At 40.9% G+C, this 23,347-nt stretch overlaps 2 protein-coding genes across 6 annotated transcripts in view; one reads left to right on the top strand and one right to left on the bottom strand.

Annotated features, from left to right (window-relative positions):
• The window catches only part of PSMD6 (proteasome 26S subunit, non-ATPase 6), a 16,705-nt gene extending 15,618 nt beyond the window's left edge, over positions 1-1,087 (top strand). For both annotated transcript variants that reach the window (XM_011358456.1, XM_023529684.1), the window contains exons 7-8: positions 650-727; positions 875-1,087. In XM_011358456.1, coding sequence (XP_011356758.1) covers positions 650-727; positions 875-971 — 175 coding nt within the window. In that variant the 3' untranslated portion in view covers positions 972-1,087. The remainder of the gene's footprint in view (positions 1-649; positions 728-874) is intronic.
• An 8,380-nt stretch (positions 1,088-9,467) lies between these two features.
• The window catches only part of ATXN7 (ataxin 7), an 84,746-nt gene continuing 70,866 nt past the window's right edge, over positions 9,468-23,347 (bottom strand). For 3 of the 4 annotated variants that reach the window (XM_011358454.2, XM_023529682.1, XM_023529683.1), the window contains 5 exons: positions 21,987-22,185; positions 21,505-21,626; positions 16,163-17,138; positions 15,294-15,360; positions 9,468-13,608 (listed from right to left, as the gene is read on the bottom strand). In XM_011358454.2, coding sequence (XP_011356756.1) covers positions 13,499-13,608; positions 15,294-15,360; positions 16,163-17,138; positions 21,505-21,626; positions 21,987-22,185 — 1,474 coding nt within the window. In that variant the 3' untranslated portion in view covers positions 9,468-13,498. The remainder of the gene's footprint in view (positions 13,609-15,293; positions 15,361-16,162; positions 17,139-21,504; positions 21,627-21,986; positions 22,186-23,347) is intronic. The other variant, XM_011358455.2, reaches the window with a different exon arrangement.

The following is a 23,347-nucleotide window of genomic DNA, read 5'->3' as shown; positions in this document are numbered from 1 at the left end:
TGAGGTATATGTGTAACCGTGTTTAAATGGCTATATCTCAGTTAGGAGGTTTGGGTCATGACTGGATATAGAAACTCAGAAATGCCTTTTTCACATTAATAACAGAATAACACATCATCTTTGCATTCCTGGTTCTAATTTATTATGCCATATTATTTTTTTTTCCTTTCATGCTTTGAGGGATTTCGAAAATCCTGAGAGTCACCTGCTCCTTAAAAGTTAAATGGAAGGAAACTGGGGATTAGTCAAGTCATTCTCCCCGCTTCCTCTTCCCCCACCCTTGCCTCCTCTGCAGCTGATAAATCTTATTTTCCTTATGTCTATTATTTTTCTAACTCATTGTTTTTCTCTGATCACTTCTATAGCTCTAAAGACTTGGCTATGAATGGTTTTATTCTTTGACATCTACGCCCCATCTGAGTGAACTTCTAGGGTCATGTTTATTCTGGTAGACGACTTAATCTTTGGGGATAATCCTATAATACACCAGGGAAGATCTTCTCAACTACTGCATATTCAATAGCTGAGGATCCAGGGAAACTAAATGTTACCTTGAAAGACAATTAAATCATGTATTTAGTGCAGTTTATACTTTTGTAAAGTTCCTGTATAAGGCTAATGCTAATGGCTTTTTTTTTCTCTCAATTAGGGAACTCTCCAGATTTATTGCTGCTGGGAGACTACACTGCAAAATAGATAAAGTGAATGAAATAGTGGAAACCAACAGGTACTCTTAAGTTTGTGTATCATTTGTAATACTGCTCAGAATAAGGGATATTCTTAAGTGCCTTTTTTTAAAAGTAGGTCAGCTATTGTAATGGAGTAATGTGACTGGTAAATAATTCTTTTTTTTTTTTCTTGAATTTATTTATAGACCTGATAGCAAGAACTGGCAGTACCAAGAAACTATCAAGAAAGGAGATCTGCTGCTAAACAGAGTTCAGAAACTTTCCAGAGTAATTAATATGTAAAACTATGTAAACAAAGGATTTCCTTTAGAGATAATTATTTCGAATTTTTATAGCTTACTCACTATGTGCCCAGTTCACTTGTATAAAATAAATACTGCATCGTTTCTTTCAATTTACTTTTTTCTTAAACATATCTACATTCTGGATGGGGTCCATTAATGTTAAAATAATATCACTTTTATGTCATTGAACATTTGTGGTTTATGGTGTAATGGTTATAATTAGAGACCATAGTACCTGAGTTCAAATCCTGACTGCCTCATCAGTAAAATAGGGATTAATAATACAAGCCCATCATTTCTTTCCTTTAGGCCTTCCAAATTTTAGAAGAGTAGTACGTGCTACATATAGTAGGTCAAAATTAAACATGGTGTCTCCCATTTAGTACCAAAAGACAGATGATACATGTATCATAAGCTTTCCCTTAGAAACAGATAACTATAGAAGACAGAAAGTTACTCTTTTTAGGAGACTGCCATAATCCTGGATTACGAAATCTACCAAGGCTAATATTAGTAAACATGGGTGTAAACATGGGTGTATGGGTATTGGCAAAGGGAATCTTTTTTTTTTTCCCCTTAACAAACAGAACCAAAGTTGTTTCTTGTTTTTCTCCTGATTGTTACATAAACTCATTCAGATGGGGATGAGTGTATGAAGAAACAAATATAAAACCTGATAAAGGAGAGCGTGAAATAGGGCATGAAGGGCTATCTTCTATGGGATTCCATAGAAGGCCTCTCTAGTAAGGTGATATTTAAATAAAAAAAGAGGGAGAGACCGTGCAAATATCTAGGGGAAGAGATGAAAAGTCCCTGGAGGTTTTAATGACCTGATTTGACTTTTTAAGTGTCACTGTGGCACTCAGCTGGATGAGATGCCAGATAATGGTGGCATGGACTACAGAGGCAGCCAGATTTGCTAAAAGATTAGAATGAGAGAGAAGATGAGAAAATGAGTCAAGGATGGACTCGGGCTTCTGAACGGTGACCTTGGCAAGAGCAGTTCTGGTAGAGGTGTGTTAAAAAAAGAATGGGAAATGACATTTTATTGTAAAAGGAAGGAGAAGTATGAGGCTTTGTGTGCGTAACAACATGTTTATATGTTGATGGGAGTGATTAACAGGAGAAAACATGATCTCAATCGACTGAAAATAATTCGATAAAATTCAGCATTTATTTGTGATAAAAATTTGAGTAAACTAGGAATAATAATAGGTTAGGAAATCCTGCCCTGTCGCAAATAAGGCACTTAATGGCCAGGAATTAGCGTTACCTTAAAAGTCAAGACAGTGCTTGTCATCGAGTAGAGAACTGAAAGGGGCCATTGACTACTTTCCAAGGAAGGCAGTGTGACCAGAGCTGTGCTTTGAAAGGAGTTTCCTGCAGGCAGTGTATGGTGGATGAGAGGCTATTAAAACGCTGGATAGGCCTAAAGCATTTGGGAATATCCACTTACAGATTTCTAAAAGCGCTTATTTATGAAACCTATTAACAATGATCACTATAATTTCTTGAAGAAATCGTGACTCTACATACCCTTAAAACCCAGGATCCTGAGAATCCAGTGCAATCAACATACAGTCATTGCAAATTTACTCTGTTCCTTGTGTCCATTTAAAAATTAGTAGAATTCTGCTTTTAGCAAATTGACTCACTGCAATTCATGCTAGAGGGGAATAATCGTAGGATTAAAATGTCAGTCACCTGATAAAACCCTTTCCCTCAACTTCCACCTATAAAACCACTTGGGTTTAAATGATCACAGAGCAACTATGGCTTCTCAATCAAGGCTTAGGTTTACTCTTTGGGCTAGAGAAGAGGGAGACCTCAAAACACTTCTTAAAATGTACTTGATTTTCTTTCACCATTTTGGCCCAACTACCTAAAATTAGGTGAGGATGACAAGTGATGCTAAAGAAACAAATACCATCCATTCCCAGTGTAAGATGGGGAAACTGAAAAACCCCAGACTACTGATAAAAGCCAAGTAGAATAACTTACTTTAGGAAGTAAAAAATATAATTTTGAAGAGAGGGAGTCTATTTTTTCTTCTTTTTCTGAAAAGTAATATCTACTCATTGCAAAAGAAATTTAAGCAGCTAAAGTGGAATTGCCTTGAAATTCTACACTGCAGATAGCTACTGTTAACATTTTGATGAATATTATCCATGTTTCATCCCATGCACATGTTATTTTTAATAGAGAATTTGAGTATTATATACTGTTTAGGAGTTTTTATGACAGATCCCAGTGGAACACTTAAGTCTCGAAGTATCAGTTTGGAGGTGAAAATAAAATTGGAATCCAACATATCTTTTTAAATGAGGCCATATGGTATAGGAGAAATAGCACTGGACACTGAAGCTAGAAAAACCAAGTTCTGTTCCCAGCACCCCTCACACCAGCCATCTGATTTTGGGAGAAATTACTCCCTCTGAGCCTGTTTCCTTGTCTGTAGAGTAGAAAACCAAGCTTAGGAGGTTTAGTTGAAAATACCACAAACTAAAGCAGCAGTATATTAAAACATTTTTTAGTACGTTAATGAGTTAGTAGAAAGCTCCTCTCATATAAAGATGACTAAATTGGGCCACCTTCACTAACTAGGATAAACCAAGAATTTTAGAATATTTTTGTATTTTATTCATTAAATTGATTTTTTAAAACAAACATGTTTATTGTGTAGTAAGACTAGATAGAATACTAATTTCAAACCTTGATTCTCAGCTTTTTGGCCAGTTAGAGTATTTTAAATCTGGTAAAAGGCTCGTCAAGGAAATTTTAGGTCCAGACCCTCTCTTCTCACAGTTGGAGATACAAAAAAGACACGGAAAATTAAGCAAGTCAGGACGGCAAAGGAGGCTTCTTGATGCTACAAAATAGCAGATGGGTCACCTATAGGCTGTAACTGCCCCACCCCCAAGATGTATTGTCAAGAATATAATTTATGCTCACCATATAAACGTTTAAAGAATTCAAAAATCACTTATCTAGAAAAATGGACAGATGAAGCTAACTGGGCTCACATTCCCAGTTAAGCTAAATGGCTGGCATATATTCTCCAGCATGGCCCAAATCACTCTGCCGGGCCTGTTAACTTATGCCACCTGCCTGGCCCCACTGGTATTTGAGTTTGTTGTCCCTGCACTTCTCCCCGTGTACACGGCTGATGGTCGGCCTCTGCATTAATCATCTAGGAGAATCTATCTAAAGAATTCTTAACCATCATTCTAGTTTTGGTAGCTTCCATTTATGTAGCTTTTTTTTTTTTTTTTAGTCTTGATTTAATTTTCTGTTTTTAGTTGTGAAGGCCCACAATATAAAAATAAGATTATCAAATGATAATTTTATTTGCTAAGTGACAGAGCTAAAACACTTCATTGTGTTTAGTTGCTTTTCAATATTGGTGAATTTTTTTTAAATCAAGGTTAGAAACTTAGTCTTGTCACTTTTATCAACGCTAGTCTCTATTATGGAGTCACCAGAATGAACTGTCTTTTGTGATTATTTTTTAAACCTTAATGCCAATTTCTCTTATCGGTAAAATTTGATTGCATATAAATTTTATCTATTTAATAAGAGATAAATATATAAAGGCTATGTCAAATTATAGTAATTATTTCCTATATTAGAAATATTAGCGTTAGGTCAGTTTTTAATGTACTAACTAGCAATCTTTTAGGAATGGAAATACTGTCTCTAAAAACCAATTTTTGTTATTATCTGCACCAAACTTTACCTGACCCAAATGACTAAAAGGATACTTATCTCATTTGTTCCCTGAGCACAAGCACTGCAATGCACTTATGATTTTATGACTGAACACAGTTAGTCCTTAGCAGCCTGACAAGGCATTAATAGTAATTGATTAATAGGTTACTGATCATTAGCAAATCAGTTGCATAATTCTGAGTTAATCCTTGATGCTGTTTTTAATCTTTATTTTTTTATAGAGGATTAATAGCCAATACTTGAAATATTATTTTCCCCCATGATTATGGGATAAGGGTGGGGATGGGGGGACTGTGGTAATTCCTCACTAATTGCTATCAAGCTTGAAATTGTTAATAACAAAACTTCAAATCTCCATAATGACAATGGAGGAGTGAAGTTGAATCCTTATCTGGAAAAGATGAAATGATCTAATAATTACTGGTTTTCGTTTCAAAGCTATAGAATCACAAGTTTTTATTATTGTGTTTCTCGAGACCTACAAAGGATATCAAGAATTTGTAGCAGTTTGTCCAAGCTATTGTAACCTCGAAGTACATGGTAAAGGGGGGAGGACTTTACTGCTTATCATTCAGAAATCCATAATTTTCCCTGTGCAGACTGGATGTTAGAAATAAAAGGGACAATTTGCCATGATCAGCCTTTGATTCATACATCTTGCTTGAGACTGCCTTGGGAAAGTGACCAAAACTGCCAGTAGGTGGTGTCCTGACAACTTTGCCAACCCTCTCTTTTAGAGGTTACCAGAGACCTTTTCCCAAACATCTGTGCAATTAGTAGAATATCAATATTGATAAACCTACTCTTGGTTTTTGAGGACTCTGCTTTTCTTGAAACCCTCTGGATTAGAGGTTGTTTGTTCATACATACCTCAGGAAGTTGGTGCCAGGAAGAAGTCATTTCCTAGTCGCTTGCTGTCCTGGTCATTGTGTTTTTACCCTCATTCAAAATGTCTTTGAAGCTGCTTACCACCCAGCAATACCACCAACTCACTGTGTCCACTGCCTTCAGACCTTCAAGTTACAACATCCCGTGCCATTTACTCTGGACCTGAGCAGCTGGCTCCATCTTCCTCTCAACCCCGATTTGAACTGGATAACCTTATATAATAAAACCCTAGCTTCACGGTTCCTGAGCATTAACTCTGGGGCTCTTTTACTTCACACCACTTCCATCCACTGCCGTGGTCTCACCCAGGACCCAGGAATCACAAGCACCTCTGAACAGCTTTGCTTTTGAAAATGAAACCTGGAATTCCACTTCAACTCTATTATCTGATTTCTCTGTTCTGACTTATTCCTAAAAGTGCTTATGCCACTGTCATAATTCTGGTTCCTGGACCTGCCTTGTATGTGAGCCCCTCTTCACTACTGGCCATTTTGAATTGAACATGGTGGACTTTTCTCTGTAACCTTGAACAAGTCAATTTGTCTAATCATAGACAAATTACCTGGAAGAAGGATCATAAGACTTAACAAGAAGGTAATTACAAATAAAATGTCTTGAGAGTGCCTGCATAGGTGGTACTTGGAAGCTTCCAGTTCTCTTCCTTGAATACCCAATCTAGGCAATCATCAATCACTTAGCTACACCCTCACATAAACTCCTTAATTCTTTGACAATCTTCGTACGCGAGTTCTAACTTTTCTACTCAACCAATCCTGCAGAAAAGGAGAAAAAAAAAATGTTACCTAAGTGTGTTGATAATTATGATGTAGTCAACTGTCTAAACTTCTAACTAAACCATCTCAACTTCCTTCTCTGCCTTCCCTGATCTAATTTTTCACTCTAAAATACCGATTCTCCAGCTGTCTTCACCAAAATACTCTCTCCTTCACGTTTTCGTCTTGGGCTTTCTTCTCTCTGGGCCATGGAGGATAGGCTTCTTCAAGTTTATGAAATCCTGGAAATGGAATATAAAATGTGGTGTGCCTGTGGCTGTAACGAAGTCCAAGGTTGTACCACTCACTACACAACAGCCAATAAGAGTGACAAGGTGTTGGGGCAAGGAAAACGACATTATTCAGAAAGCCAGCAAGCTGATTAGATGGCAAACTAGTGTCCTAAAGAACCATCTTAACAAAGTACAGAATTCACACATTTTTTATGTCAAAGGAATGGGGGGGAAGTGGGAGGGGCGAGAGGTGATTGATAACCACAGATATCTGGGCACCAGCAGGGGTCCGAGCAAGATTGTGTAACTTCTTTGTTGTCTGTTGACTCTAGTTGATGTGAACCTGGTCACGAGGTTCCTGCAAATCTTTGATAAACAATCGTTATTTTTTACATACTTCCCTTATCTCCTTGGGATAGACACTTTCTGGTAAGGGGCTGATTTTGGTAAAACTCAAGCTGCAAGCGGATTTCCTCTGATGATTAGTATGTCTCTATGCAAGACTAAGCAGAAGCTATAAACCTGAGGACCATGGGAACAAAGCAGGCTTGAACAAGATGGAGTCAGACCAAGCACTTCATTCTGTTACATGCTTTTTGTCAGAGAATCTGTAACTTTTTCATGTGATTCTCAGGGTCTGTGACAGAATAAAAAAGGTTGGGAACCACTGATATGACAGCCCAGAATTCACAGCCTGGCAATGCCACCTACTATTCGTGGGACTCTAGGCAATATACCTAACTTCCTTAGAAGATCATCAGTATGACTAGGATCAAACTATCTTCTTTCTAGGGGCTTTGTGAGAGAATGCATCTAAGATGCTTGTTATAGTATCTGGCATGTTAGGCACTCAACTAGATAAGTAATATTTTAACAATAATAAGCCAAATCTGATAGCTACCTATGTGAATTTAACCACTCCCATCTAAAAGTGAAAGACAACCCTCCACACTTCAAACCTCTCTCTAAAGCTCCATCCAGACTGAACATACAGACACTGGTTACTAAATTTCAATTACCCACCAGTAGCTCAAGTTCAGGTGGGGTTTTTTTTGTGTGTGTGTGTTTTTTATGTTATTTACATTGTTTTTCCTTCTTTGACACCATATCATATGTCACTTTAAGCTCATCAACCAGTCTGGCCAGGGTAAAAATCTGTAAGTTATTTTTGAGACTCGCTCTTCCCTTTAATGTTCAACTTGATTAGACCTTAAGGTCTATTGAGTCTACTTTTAAAAGATCTCTGCAATCAGTCCCCTCTTTGTCCCCATGGTCACCACCTTAATTTGGAAATTTAGTAACTTTTTACCTGGATTATTACAACAGTTTTGTAACTTTTTTTTGTCCCAAGGTTCTCACCTGTCCATTCTGCCCTCCATAAGTGATTGGAGGGCCCAATGTGATGGGGATTTTAAAAAGTATTAAATTATGTGTTTGATGCTCTCCTTTTCTCTGAAATCTTTTTGTTGACAGTCTCACCCTACCCTGTTAGAGATATTCTGTTAGTGTGTCTTTGGTCCATTGGCTTTGGTTGTGAAAATGAGGATAACAGATACTAGGAATTATGGCCTTACAAGCTGAAAAACTAATGAACTCCCATTAGCAACAGGGGCAAGAGTTTCTTACTTGAAAGAGGTGACTGATAAAGAGTAGAAAGTGGGGTAAGAAGGGGGAAGAACTTAGGTTTGTTTTAGCGGGGGAGCTTTTTGATTAGGACTTGAGAAAAGGGTAAAGACAAGTTTGAAGCAAAAAAGAGTGAACATGCAAGAAAAAGGGAAAGAGATTTAAGAGCTTTGATTTTCCTGAGTCTCCATTAAGGATCTGAATGGCTTTTACTTTTGGCAGCTGTTACCATGCCAAGGCTGGATCATGAAAATCTCTGGGCTCTGATATACTTGGTTAGGTCATACGTTCCTGAAGATGAAGGCCCCATGACATTTCTTCACACCTTGCTGGGTTTGCTGTTCCCTTTGCCTAGAATGACCTTAGCCTGCCTTTCTCCAGGTGAATTCCCAGTACATCAAGATGCCAAACTGCCAAACCCCCTTCCTTGAATTGGGAGTCTCTCACTATCCACAGCCAGGTCACCTGCAAGGAAAGGGAAGTTTTTAAGAAGGCAAGAGATTGAGCAGTTGAACCTTTTCCTGGGAAGTTTAAGGGGGACACCCAAGGTGAAAGGAGTTATCCACAGAAAGCTTCTTAGGAACGAACTTGAGTAGCTCTAGGAACGAACTTGAGTAGCTGCTTGGTCTAGGAGGGAATGGGAAGTCCATGGGGCACTGGGGGTAGAAGCCAGCCTGACTCTCATGTCAGACACAGACATTTTCTCTAAAACATAAATCAGTTGCTTCCCTTATTTTAAGCAACAAAAAAAATTTATAATTTTTTAGAACGATTTCTTTGCAAATGATAAAACTGGCCACATGTCTAGAGATAAAAAATTGTTCTCTTCTGAATAATACTAAAACATATTTGTATTGCCAATAAAAGAGGTATATAAAAGCAAGGACGAGATCAGATCAGCTCGGGATAAAACACTTATCTCTAACCAAAACTGACAGTGTGCTATCAAAGTAACATATTAAGCAATTAAAGTAGAATGTTTCTCAATCCAAAAGCTGTCCTTTGTTGACAAACCTGTAGGGCAGGAATGCGGTAGTGTTCACTGTTAACACAATTATTAATTTATCCATGGCAAAGCTTTGCGCCTGAGAATGGAAACATCCTAAGCCCTTAGAAGTATTTAGCTCGCACAGAAGGGACACTAAAGGAAGGTGCTTCACAAAGGGTGTCTGATACCAAAAATGAATAAAAGTCCGACTAGATTGAAAGGGGCTTAGTATCAGAATGAGGCAGAAACATGTAAAATAGTTCATGCAGCCAACCTTATTTATTGAGAAGTCCTAATTTTATTGCCTGTTTAGTAACATGTTTGTTCAACAAACTAATTTTTCATAAAGCGAAGCACAACTTTTTCTTATAAATAGTATAAATTATTTTATTTACAGAAACTTGTTACAAAACAAATAGACTATATATTTCTTCTCTTTTAAATATCCAAAGTAATTTTCTATCCCTTGACATTTGTTCATGTTCTATACAGCAGCCAACACAAAGTCCAGCTGAGATGCTCTTGATTATGTGTACAAATTATCAAACTATTCACACATTTTAACACAGGAGATTGCTTTCATAACCAAGCTCAAAAAAAAACAGCAAAATGCTTTCAAGCCCCTACATTCACACTGACAGTATGTAGTGCTCATTTAAATGATCTGAAAATGTAAAATGTTTTGCACAAAATATAAAAATGGTTATTTTCGTCTAAACAACTGAGACTTTTAACAATCATTTTCCAAAGCCCAACATTTCCCCCCCAGGACAGAACGAGAGATATTAATAAATTCCTTGGCAACAGAACTCTTGCAGGAAGACAGCTGCCTTTATAAATTACATTTTTTCAAATTATACATTTTTCAATCTTCTCAGAGGTACTTTGTATATTTTTGGAATATAAAATATTTTAAATATTCTATTTTAAACTCTGTATTTGATGAGTGAATAACAAAATGGACACATCATGTAAGTTGCTGGCTGACAAAAAGATGTGTAACCCTTGGTGCCGCTAGGCAACCCATCACCAGTTGAATTACTGTGAAGCAAAAAGTCTTAATTTTAAAATACTTTATAAAATTACCAGCAATTGGTGGTTTTCAACTCCTCCCCTAAAATTTTAGAAACAGTATTTAGGTGGAAAAAGCAAACTCCAAAAGTTCAACTGAACATTCAAGTCTTTTTAAAGAGAATCAGTCTAAGCTTAAAACTAGGTTCAGGCACTTTCAGTTTTTTTTCCCATTAGTTTTAAACCACATCACATAACAACACACATGTGCTCAGAGAGTACACATACAAACACACAGGCGCATGCGTGCACACGTGCACAGGTGCACACGCACACACTCTCATACATAAAACATAACAAAAGAAAAGCAGTGTGTCACTTAGTTACACATAGTCTATCGGGAAACCAGGCAACTAGGGAGAAGCAATGCCCACTTCGTCTGCACGAATCCACTCCCGAGACATTAAAAGGGACAAAACGACTTTCACAGGACAGAGGCATCCCTTAAACTGTAAAGGAGGCAGGTTCTAGAACTATTGGCTTGGCAGTGAACCACTTCAAATTATAAAAAGGTATTTACTTTTATTAATTAATAAATAAATACTAGATGATCTCAATTGTACCAAAACAGGATATCAGAAAAAAAGACCTGTGCAAAAATACATATTTAAATATGTACAATTCATTTTTAACAAAATATGTCTTCTGAAATAGGGATACTTCCATATTTATAATAGAACAAGAAATTCCAAAATAAAGGTACAAAAGTAGGTTTCGTATAATTCTTTGTTCATCATTGCAGCACTTTTTTTCTTTTAGGTTAAGAAAACTGCAGGAGTTGACATGAAATTCTATTGGAAAGAATATAAAAATTATCTTGGTTTTAAATTGATACCAAAGTCTGTCTACAAACAACCTATCCACTGCAAATTTGGTTTTTCAAGCTAATTTAGTTCAAAAAAATACTTGTACTCCCGTGTTTTAAATGGTCTTAATTGTTCATCATAATAAAAAGCAGTTGTAGGAGAAAATGAAATATTTGAACAACAGTCTAAAATTTAATAGCACTGTTTAGAATATTTGTTTGTGGCAGGCAGAATCCAAAATGGCTAATTTCCTAATCCCGATGCTCTTTGTACTACCGGGAGACATAATGAAATTCAATTAAAATCTCAGTCTAAGAAGTCAAATGATCAACACTTGCTAATCTAGGTATATCTACATTATTCTGAATCAACTTACTATCGAGGATCCTATTCACATCTTTTGGAACAACATGATCTGTCTATAAATTCCATCGCTAAAAGCGACTTTATTTATAACCATCAAGTCCCCTTGGCTTTGAAAATAAATTCTACCCATACCCCATTGCACTTGTCACCAAGGAATCAACTTAGTACGTTCTGATTCTCTCTCACCTCCTGTCCCTCCCTCCACTGGGCTGGAACAACCAGACTGATTTCTCCTAACTACATCAAACTGGCCCATCCATGCTCTCTCTTTACTACGCTCTCCTATAGTATCATTTAAAAAACATTTACTGATTGATTGCATAAGAGGTGAACAAGATACTGTTCTCCCCTTGCTTTTTAAAAAGATCAACATTTTACACGTTTACAGCTAAAGTATCTGCATAAAGTTTTTGTTTCCTTACATAATCATTGTGTAGCAATTCACATTATTAGGCTGGTAACCAAGAATTTATTCATTCTACCTGTTGTTGACTTAAAATTCCCTGAAACGGAAGTAACCCAAGAATGGCAGAGAAGAAAGGATGCGCTGACTGGCTCTGCCTGGCCCTGCCCAGGGCAGTGATCAGTGGGAAATTTACCCTGTGTTCAGCAACTTTTTGTGTTCTTCTAAGCATATGTGCCTGGTTCTTGTTTCAGGAGCTGTGGTGGTGGAATCACCTGTTAAAAAACTTTAACTTATCCCTCAAATTCCATGGCACCTTCTCAAGCAATGATGTTTTAAAAGATTAAGCTCTTTCTTTTCGGTTAGGGTACCAGAAAAAATATCCTGGAGGGTTTCCAAAACTCTCTCAGGAAGATGGATGGCATTAATCCCAAGAGAAGACGGTGTGCTGGGGGAATACTATACATGGGTCCCGTCATCTCTGCATGGGTACGTGTACACTTTCACCATGTCTGCTCCCTGGATGCCTGCTCCCTATATCCCAGTGGCATTCAAAGAAACATCTGTAATGGCAGGAGGGAAAGTGCACACACATAGTATGGGGAGTGCTCGAAGTGGAAATTTCATACTTAGTCCCAGGACAGTATACAAAGAGGAAACTGAGGGCAATGCAGAGGGTGCCTTGGAAACATTTAAATATATCAATGACTTTGCGAATGACAGTTTCGGCTGCATCCTGATAATTTCACTTTACAAAGGCAATTTTTTGAAAACAGATGACTGGGCAGGACAACCAACCCAATCTGCCACAGTTTAACATGAAGACTTAAAGGATAAAAAAATTCTTTCTCTTTGGAAATCTTGGAAAAAAATTTCCCCAGTGATTTTATCCACCACTCCCCACTCACCAAAATTTGGTTTTTCATTATCAAAACTAGTTTGCATTTGCATTTTCTTAAAAAAAAAAAAAATCACAAAGAACTGCTTTTGTACCACGAAAAAGTAAACCTCTAAAATGGCATATACTTGCTCTCTGGGCATCGATGGCTTTAAACCAGTTTGTAAGTTAGAATCTTCTGACAGCTTCTTATTCCAAATTACTTGTAAAATGCTGGGCAAAATACAGGCAATCTTGTCATGGTGCCTTGAGCTAATGTCTATATTCCATTCTTGGAATGTTGCTATAAAAACCTAATGACAGATCCCCTTCTCCAGAGGGTTGTTCAAGGTATAGCTCTGTCTCTCCTCTGGAAGGGGTCTCCAGTTAAGGTGCCTAACTGCTAGAGAGTGACCTGCAGAAGACAGTGTAAAAAAGAACTGGGGCAGGGAGAGGGGGGAGGGAGGAAAAGTCTACAGTAATGTTCTCGTCAAAACATTCTTTCACCCAGCCAATCTACTCGAAGAGTGGCTCTGTGATATACTGCAAGTTAAAAACAAAACAAAACAAAACAAAAACTTCTCACAGATTGGTAGCAAGCAGTCCAGGCCACTTTAACACTGATAGAAGCAATTCGGTGGCCGAACTTGATCCAGTGTCCTTTACGAGTACTCACTGCTACAGACATAGCTTCAGGGAAATCCTCGTTAAAACAACAGCCCGGCAGATTTATACCCTTGAGGCCCACAGGAGGTTGGGAAAACAGACTCAAAGGCATCTTGGAGTCCAGAGTGCTGAGTGGAGGTGTAACTTGTCGTCAAAAGTGTCCAGATTATTCCTCCCCGTGCTATTTTCAGCTGTCAGGGACGTGCTTTTGGCTTTCAAAAAAGAGGGGGGTGGGGAAACAATGAAAGAGTAAGTAAGTGGTTGTATACTGCACTACCCCTGATGCTAAACAAGAATATTTCAAAAGCCACATGCCACTCCAGTCTTCATCGACTGGGAGATGCCAGAAGCGGTCAGCTATAGAAGTTAGCCTTAGCTTTCAAAAGCCTTCACTGCTCTGGGGCACAATCATTCGAAAAGCCTGACTTTTAGAAAAATTGTCTAGAGGAGATACAGGCTGGGTTTCTAGCTTAGAGAAAAGGCTCACATTTGCCTGTTGGTTTTATTTACTGATTTTTTTCCTTGAAGGTATTCCGGGTTGTCAAATGAACACTGAACAAGGTCAAATGGGCTAGCACACACAGGTGTGACAACTCACACCCAAGGCAGTGCCCATGCTGGGGGAGAGGGAACTCCACCTTCAAAGACTAGGGTGGGTTATCCAGCCCCATCTCCTAGGCTTCCCTACTTGTCCCATTGCAGTTCCTTGTTTATGAGGCTTCAACCAGCTCAGTTATCTATTTTAAAGTCAGCTCCACGAGAAACAGCGTGTTGAGGTCCCTACTTTTCTAAAAGCAACATTTTTTAAAGCATTTTGGAGTCATGGGTCCCTTTGAGATTTGTTTGAAAGCTATATGATCCCCCTTACAGTAAATTAGCATAGAAATAAAGACATACAACATTTTCAGGGGGTTCACCGATCCTCTAATCTCCAGGCATGGGATCCCCTAGGATTTGTGCAGCATAATAAAAAGTATTCTGCTGAACAGAGGAAATCATTCTCAAATATAAACTGAAGTTGAAAGTAATTTGAAGGAAAAGAAGACAAACTTAGGCTGATTATCCTAATGGGACATAGTCCCCCTACCCCAGATGGTTGAAATTAGAGGTGGCAAACTGGTGGCTCATGAGCCAGAACAAACTTAGCCAGTGTGGGCAATATTAGATTAAACACTTAAGACACAACAAAAAACTGCATAGCTTTAAAAGCGGCCAAATTCCTCATGCAAGTCCAGATCTGCAGTTTCCCTCTGAAAATGGTAACAAGTTTCTGGGAGCAGCTGCTCCATGTAGATGGGGCTTCCACTTGCCAGTTTTCCACAGGCACTTTACTGTCTGCTGCGCCTGCCCATCCTCTTCCTCTCCTTTCTGTTACCTGCGGGCAGTGAGGTCTGCAGCCACGTCTACGTGAAGACAGAGTGCGCACAGTAATACAAATGTGGGCACCACAACACAATGGACCGTCCTTCCAGCAGGGTTCATGCAGAATCAGGAAAATACACTCAGAAGGGCTTTTTGAAGGATGGGTATACCATTTCTTGAGGTGTCTGCCCTACATTTTTATGGTTATAAACTATATGAGTTAACTACAAACTGAGAGTAAAAGTGCATTTTCACTTGCCCAGAAGCCCGTGCTCAAAGAGCCACACAATATACAAATAATCCATGTATTTGAGGCTAAGAATTTAAGTAGCTGCTATTTAAATGGCTAATTATTTCCCTCATACCTTTGGTACTGGGTATTAATTCACACAGATATTGGAGGGAAATTACATCACAGTAAGAAACTTCTTGGTATTTTCTGAAAAAGTCCTAACCTGGCCTTTGAGTTAGGTTCTGTAGACGAAGAAGGAAACAACAAACAAACAAACAATAAACAAACAAAAAAGAGCCTCACATTTCAAATCAGGGCTTTTGGGTGATGCTGCTGAAATTCCTGTTCGTAAGCAAGGTGAGGAGACATCCTGATGAATGAAATAACAAGATGAGAGATGAGCTGGAAGTCAGAGCAAAGGAAGCTGGAAGAAATGGCTAAAAGATAGAAGATCAGGAGAAAACAGTAACGGGCAGAAGGCTGGGGATAAGACAGATACAGCATGAAAGAGAAAATCACGGTCAATTAGCAGTCTGACACTCAGTCACATCTCTACCAATGCGCCCACGTTCAGATTTTTTTAAGAGAGATTTCAGTCATCTGCCATGCCTATACTTAATGCTGTTTCTCCACCTTTCTGGAAAACAGGGAGGAGAAAACATAAGGTGAGAGTCAACCAGAAAATCTAAAATTCTTTGATGAAAACATATTAAAAGCTCTTTTAAAAATTTAAATCATCTCTTTCTACATCAGTTTGATTTTAGCCCTAGCTTTCTTCAGAGGAACATACTAGGGAACTGTTCTCCAGGAAATGGCCTGCTTCCTTCCTGAACAGCATCACAGGACACACACTGTCCACCCAAGACTACACTCGTTGGCTACGGAGAGGGTTTTGCGGTCACGCAGGATGGTCTCCACAGCCCTATCTGCTAAATGCACTTCCGTGATTTCCTTACCCAGGAGCATCTTCCAAATCATCAGAAATTCTGGCAGAGAGGAGCCTGTTTTACCCTCATACAGCCATGAAATCTTGCTTTTCTTAAAAGATACCAGAAAGCTGGACATCTGTTTAAAGGCAAACCAACAAAACCAGCCATACAGATGTCCAAGCTGTGAAAGATCTGAAGGAGAGGAAATGGGCATCCCCACAGGGCTCACAGTCCATTTCCTACCTGATGAAGGAGGGAACTGTTCGTCAGTCCTTGTGCCCCGGGGCTGGTGCCCGTGTATTTCACATGGACGTTGTTCATGGCTGGCAATTTGGCAACCTTTGTGGGTTTACTGCTGCTGTTGTTGATGCTGCTGGAGCTGGGCGAGCACTTTCTTTTCTTGCCTATGAGTTTGTCTAGAGGTGTGTGTGAGTGTGAATAACTGCCATAGGAGTTGACAGGCAGTTCGCTGGACTGGTGAATGAACGGGCCAAGAGAAAGCGTGGAATCGCCACTGTTCACCATCACACTCATCCTCTTGATGGATTCAGCAGGGCTCCCTCCGGGGGGCCCTCTCCCTGACTGGTCGTGCCGGACACTCACTGAGTTCGCTTTATTCACCACACAGTTGAGGCTAATGCCATGGGAAGATGTTACTGCTGAGGGGTAGGTAGGCCCAGAGTGAGCCACACAGTTTTTCCTAAAAGACTCCATGGAATGAGAAGAAGAACAGGAGGAAGAGGAGGAGGAGGAAGAGTGGACTAACAGTGGAGAACTGGTTTTGCGTTTCTTTCCTGAGGTGCCGCTGGTACTGATACTGGTGTTGTGACAGTTAGTGCTGTTACCAGAAGACTCCTTGGGCCTTAAAGACTTGCTGGATTTCAACTTCTGAGGTTTCCTGGACATGGGGGAGGCGGGCACTGAGGAAAGGCCAGAGGGCGTGGAAGGGGATGAGGATGAAGAGGACACTTGTCTGGATTGCATACTGCACACAGGATCCATCGCCCCAGATGAGGCAGGCTGTGCATTTAGTGTGGTTCCATGAGCTGGTACCGATTTGCTATTTGGGGAGATGCAGGTGGACGAGAGGACTGGGGATGTAGACACGGTGGCCGCTGCCAGATAGCTGACCCCACATTGTGATGTCGGCACTGAGTTTGTCCGGTGAGGAACACGTGTGGAGGCAGGTGATGTGGTACTGGGCACTGGTGGGATTTTCCTGCATAAAAGGAGAAGGGAGTGAGTAACATTCACCACAGCCATTCATGGACACTTCCGGATGGACACCCCGTCTCCTCTGGCACTGAGAAGTACACCCCTGCCAGAGGGATCACTCCGAAATGCAGAAGCAATTCTGTTACTTCTCTCCTTCAAACTCTTTAATGCCTTTCCTGGGGCTCTCAGAATAATGGTCTGTAAGGCTCCATGTGCCTTGCCAGCTGCTACTGCCCCAGCTTCACACCGCGACCTCCCAAGCACCACCCCCAGCGCCCTGATTCCAGCTGTTCACGAACTTCCCTTAAGTTCTGAGAATAGGCCACGACATACGATATCTTCTGCCTGGAACACGGTCACCCTAACTTCTGCTCCTCCTTTAGTTTCAGTCCATTATCATTTCTTAGGAAATCTGTCCTGACCATCCTCACTGACTTAGTTCCCCATAGACTCACACCGCTTTGTCCCTGGACTTTGGAGGACTCAGCATGGTTTTAATGTGTGATTAATGTCTAACTTCTTTGCAAATGGAACAATCCACAGTTTATTTACCATCGTAGCACCAGTGCCTAGCACAGTGCCTGGAAGAGAAGGCACTCAAATGCTGAGAGAAAACATCAGTAAGGAAGAAGGAAGGGCACAGATAACTAATAACAAATGTTAAATCCTAACTATTGGCCTGAATGACTGTACAAGGGAATGAAGCCCCCACATCTCAGGGGATTTCCATAGTGCTGAAACAATGTATTCTGTTAATAATGTCTAGGCAAGGCATTTATTTGGAGATAGGGGAGTCATTAGTCAAATCAGGGAGGTCCCCTTTTTATTTTAGCTCTGATTTTAAAATGTGACAGCACCCAAATCTCAAAAACCCCTATGGACGGAATTAACACTGACATAGCAAAACAGAAAATGGCCTGACTGGAAGGCAAGAGTCAAGAATGCTCCGCTCCTAACTTTATGGGGCAGCTCCAGTGGATCCAGTCACCATGCCAGCTGGGACTCTAGTTCCTCATCTCAAGCGAGACTGCTGCCAAAGTGCTTTCCAGACGCGTTTTAAGAAGAACTATAGTTACTAATAAAGAGAATTAATTACAAGGTTTGTAGCAGCTTAAGAATTTCATTCAAGAGTATAGCTCTGGCCCTAAGTCAGTGCTTCTCAACTTTGGCTGCACATTACAATCACCTGTGGAGTTCTGGCTGCTCCCAGACTAACTATACCAGAATCCCTGGGGGGAGAAGGGGACTGACAATAATAATTTCTAAATCTCTCCAGGGGAGTCTAACATGAACCTAAGATTGAGAAGCTGAATTCTATCTATCCCTGTACTGCTCATGACATTACCTGAGAGACTAATTAGAAATGCAGAGTCCCTAGGCCTCACTCCAGACTTACTTCAACAGAATCTGTATCTCAACAAGACCCCCAGGTAAGTCGTGGGCACTGACACCTTGGAGGAGCCCTGCTCACTGGGTGCAGTGGCTTCTCATGGCCACCAGGTGGCTAATGACGACAGAGCCTAAAGACCAGGCTGCTGGACCTGAGTCCTGGAGAAAGAAAAAAGCATTGGGAGTCTACAGGTTGTGGATGTGGCTCTCTCTGGATGATATTACTAGTTCCTTTTTAAAAAGCTCTTCTAAGTCATTTATTAACTTTTGTATAAAGAAGGACAAGGAAAGAATATGTAGTCATACTGATCTACGTTTGCATAAATGAACTCTGTAAAGATATACAAGCAACTAAGAAAAATGCTTTCCTCTGGAGGGGCGGGGTAGGTGTGGGGGACGGGTGACTAAAATTTTTCTTGTATACCTCTTCATTCTCTTTTTTCACCTAAGTGAATTTATTACCAATCTAAAGAATTAAATTAAGAAAAAAAAAAAAACCTTAAAAACATCTTGATTACCATTCCAGCTCCTTAGAGGATATGGCATAGCGGTTCCAAATCAACAGCAGGCAATCAGTTTACATAAATCAGAGGTGCTTGGAAATGACCTTTGGGGTCACAGTCATGCTCCAGAGGAACTGCTGGTCTAATTTCACAGCTGTCCAGAGACTCCACACACTGAAGATGACTTATTTCACTGTCATACTCAAATCTCACCTCCTCTTACCCCCAAATTAACCTCAATAAGTAACTAAAGGGTAAGGGGCTGAGGAGTGCCACCCAAACTGGGACTCCTCCTAGAAGGGAGGACTTTGCCTGAGCCAGTAGGACAGGACGACCACTTTCAGTGTTTCCTTCAGTGCCACCTGCGAACAGTTCTCCTCTGGCTGAGAACTGCTGAGTGACTCCCAGCAAGTCTTGGCAGCTGCCCGAAAAGGCTGCCTGAGTCGAGGAGCACTTCCTCAAGCACCTGGCCTGGCACCTCTAAGTTCCTGTCTGACTGGGGCCTGTGAGCCAGCTCATCACTTGAGCAACCAGTCTAAATCTGCTGTATTGACTTTTTTTTTTTAAACCAAAGGTCATGTTAACAAAAAGGAATGGTTTCTTCCGAGCTGGAAGCAAGTGACTGATAAGGATAAGGCAGTCAGCCTTCGTCAGAAGAGAGAGAGACAGACAGACAGTGGACTCAATGTTGTTATCCTTCTTCAAAAGTTCACAGCACAAAGAGGAAAACCTCTCCACATAGGTCACTACAAACTGAAACCATCGTCACCCAAAGTGTTGACCATAAACCTCTTATCAATATAATGAAGACAAAACATTCTGAGGACCCTTCTAAACTCTTAGGAGTACCCTAAACTCACAGTTTAGTAAAAGTTCAATAAGCTCTCCAAGTCCTACTGGGTAGTCTGAAGAAGGAAGCTGAGATTTCATGTATTTGGGGGTTTTCTGAAATAGTGAGACCCTCCCCCCACCCCAAGAATCCTACAAACTGATGCCCTGAGTCTGCCTCTAGGAAGAGACAATAATGTTCCTTCACAAAGGAAGAGGAACCAAGAAGAAACATGGAACAGAAAAGCACAGTAACACTGCTCTGGCTCTGGTTTTCTAGGTGACTAATACAAGTCATATTAATGATCATGGAGACTGGTCTTTGCATGGTGGGCTTATCCAAAGCCTCTGACCAGCTTCCTCTGACTTTATTGGGAAACTAAGGAAAGGAGACAAGTGAATGTCCTGCCAGAGTCCATTCAGGGAGGCACTAGTGAATGATGCCCAAATGGAGGATGTGGGATGGCCTATGGATTACTGGACAGCCCCCTTTAGCAAAGCTCAATGTTTCCCCAAATAGGTACCACTAAATGCTGGTTCCCCAAGATGCTCTTCTAAAAGAGGTTCCCAAGTCAAAAGAGCCTGGGAGACATTCCACACTATAACATGATATCCCTTGCTTTAAGAGTTACAATGGAGAGTGACCATCAAAGGGTCCGAGAAGTCCTGCAGCAAGAAGAAAAACTATGGTACATCAGGAATGACTGAGCTAAACCTTTCTGGCCGCGGAACTCTTCTTCCACTTAAAATCCTGTTTGGGAAACACTAACATACAAAATGTCACACAAGATGACCATCTTATTCCAAATTTTAAATTGGAGGAGCACATCGCTCCTCTAAAACTCTCAGCAGCTCCCCACTGTACTCAGAATCCATTTCAGTGTCATGTAGTCCCTGCTGGCCTCTCGAATCTTATTTTATACCATGCTCACTTTCTTGCTCTTTCGCAAACAAACCACATTCTTTTCTGACTCAAGACCTTCAAACACATGGTTCTGTCTGGAACCCACTCCTCCCACCATCCCTATGGCTGCTCTTTCTCACCTATCATCTCAGTTCAAGGGATGCCTCTTCAGGTAGGCTTTCCTGAATCATTCTGGCCTATTTTTTATCACCTCAGCTTTCCGTTTGGAACCAAACTGCCTCTGGGCCCAAATCCTGGCCCTACCACTAACTTGCTGTGTGACCTTGTTTCTCAGTTTCATTATCTGTAAAGTGGTGATAATCAAGGTCAGCTGACAAAGTGAAATGTGAAAATATATTTAATCTTAAAGTTGTCTGGCATACAGTAAGCTCTCAGTGTTAATGATTATTAGTGTTTCCATTGTCTCCCTTATGACAAGTTATAATCTCTATTTTCTGTTTATTGGTTTTTGAGTTTCTCCGCCAACTAGAACTTGAGCTCCATACCTATGGCGGTGCCTGTTTGGAACCCTAGAACCCAGAACGAGACTTATTTGCTGAGAATGAATGAATGAATGAATGAATGAATGATGAGGGGCCTTCTTCTCAGAGCTAGTCAAAGGCCATGTTTTCATTTTAGATAAGTATATATTCATTAAACTAGTCCCATAAGAAATAAAGAGTATGCAATGCTGAGTAAAGTTGGTCCTCTCTCCCCATCCCAGAGTTGGTACGACAGGCACTCACTTCCACAGCTGCGCATTCAGATGCTTGTCCACCATGAAGCTGAGGGCGCAGCGAAGCCGGTTCCACCGGGAGTCAAATACATAATAGCCTCTTCCAATCTGCCGGCTCCCAAATGTGCAAAACTGAAAAAGAGAGCACAACCACACATGCTTGCTAACTCCGACGGCAGCACGACCTGGTGAGGGTCTCTTTCCTTCAGGAATGGAGCTACCATGAAAGACAGAGCTTACTCTGAGCACCACAGGTTGTGAAGCATGACAGTGACAATGACTGGCCCTGAGTTTCATGGAAGAGAAAGGGAAAAGCATGAGACGTCCCCGGACAGAGTGCATGCCACCTCTGGGGCACCCTGTTCTGAGCTGCTCTCACATCTTGACCGCGTCCCACATGTATGGGCATGCCAAAGTCCCTGGCGCGCCCCCCTGCAGTGTCGTGTCCCTGCTGCGTGGGGAGGGTCAATGCAGGGTGGATGTGGAACTTACAGATGCTGGCTGAGGATGATGACCTGAATAATGACAGTCCAGTTTTTCAACAGACTCTTCTTTGTCATCGCCTTCTCCCTCCTCACTGGATAACCGAGACGCTGGCTCAGTGGCAGGCAGGGGAGGGTGTGGAGATTCATGGACTGGAGGAGGGTCAATGGGGGCACTCCCACCTTGCTGAGCAGGGCAGCCTGGAGGCCTTGGTGAGTAGAAAGTGCAGCACTGATCAGATCACATGTCTGGGAATCAGCCGCCTTAACTCAGATACAGCAACGTATCCAAAACCACCTAGGGGGTCTGGGGTCCACCTCTAACACTGAGAAAACCTGAGGTGGCCCCAGAGTGAAGGAACCTTTCTCCCAAACTGCACGATGTCAAGTAGATCTGCTTGCCAGATCTCGTCCAAGATCACTTATACTAGTTCTCCTTTCTATAGCCACTTGGGTTGCTCAAGTCCTTCTAGTCTCCTCAAAGAAGGGAAAACATCTATGGGATTTAAGAGAATACTTTCTTTGATTCCTTTTTAAATTTCACATGGATTTGGGTTACTAAGGCAATATATGAGATAATTGGCAAAGTGCTCTAAAACAACCCAAGAGGGCTAGGAGGTGATAAAAGAACTAGGTAGCACTATACTGTATGTGGATAACCGATCCTAGAGTCTGCTACTCAGGGACAGCAACGCATTTTTCCTACATATATACAGTGCTAGTGGTTCTAGAAGCAAACTTACTTTTTTAATAGATGGGGAAACTTTAATGAGAAGATGGCCAGAGAAAGGACTTGCTAAGGAATCATGGCTGGGGCCTGGCTACGCTCTACAGAGCCTCCCCCACTGCTCTTCCACTGTGTTGCTCAGAAACCAGAGGGCTTGTGTCGGGATAGGCACAAACTTGGGTTTCCATGAGGGAGGCACTTCCACCCGTCATGCGACAATTTCAAGAATCAGACATGTGAGTGTGAAATGTCAGGCAATGGCAACAAGGGTTGGCATGTTCCTGAGCAGAAGTCCTTGTTTCCGATGCCCAACACTGAAGGCCCTCATTCTCAATGCCTTTCTCTTTTCCTTCTCTTTGGAAATGGGTACAAAGTCCTTTACCTCAACTTGGTTAAATATACAAGCACAGACATACATATATTCTGTCCACCAGCACTGTCTCCAAGGTGTGTGTATGACAAGTTCTCAGTAAAACACCCTGATCCACTGCCTACTACATGGCTAAAATGCCTAATTCATGCTTAGGCCAAAGTCCCAAATGAATGAATGAAAAAAAAATGTTCGTAAATGGATGCTGAAAAAACTCAGGCTGAATGTCTGTCCCCAGCAAGGATTCCCACTGCTGCGTTTTGCAAGAAGCGAG

The sequence above is a fragment of the Pteropus vampyrus genome, unplaced genomic scaffold, assembly GCF_000151845.1.
Source record: "Pteropus vampyrus isolate Shadow unplaced genomic scaffold, Pvam_2.0 Scaffold41, whole genome shotgun sequence".
NCBI lineage: Eukaryota > Metazoa > Chordata > Mammalia > Chiroptera > Pteropodidae > Pteropus > Pteropus vampyrus.
This window is presented reverse-complemented; position numbering and strand designations above follow the sequence as displayed.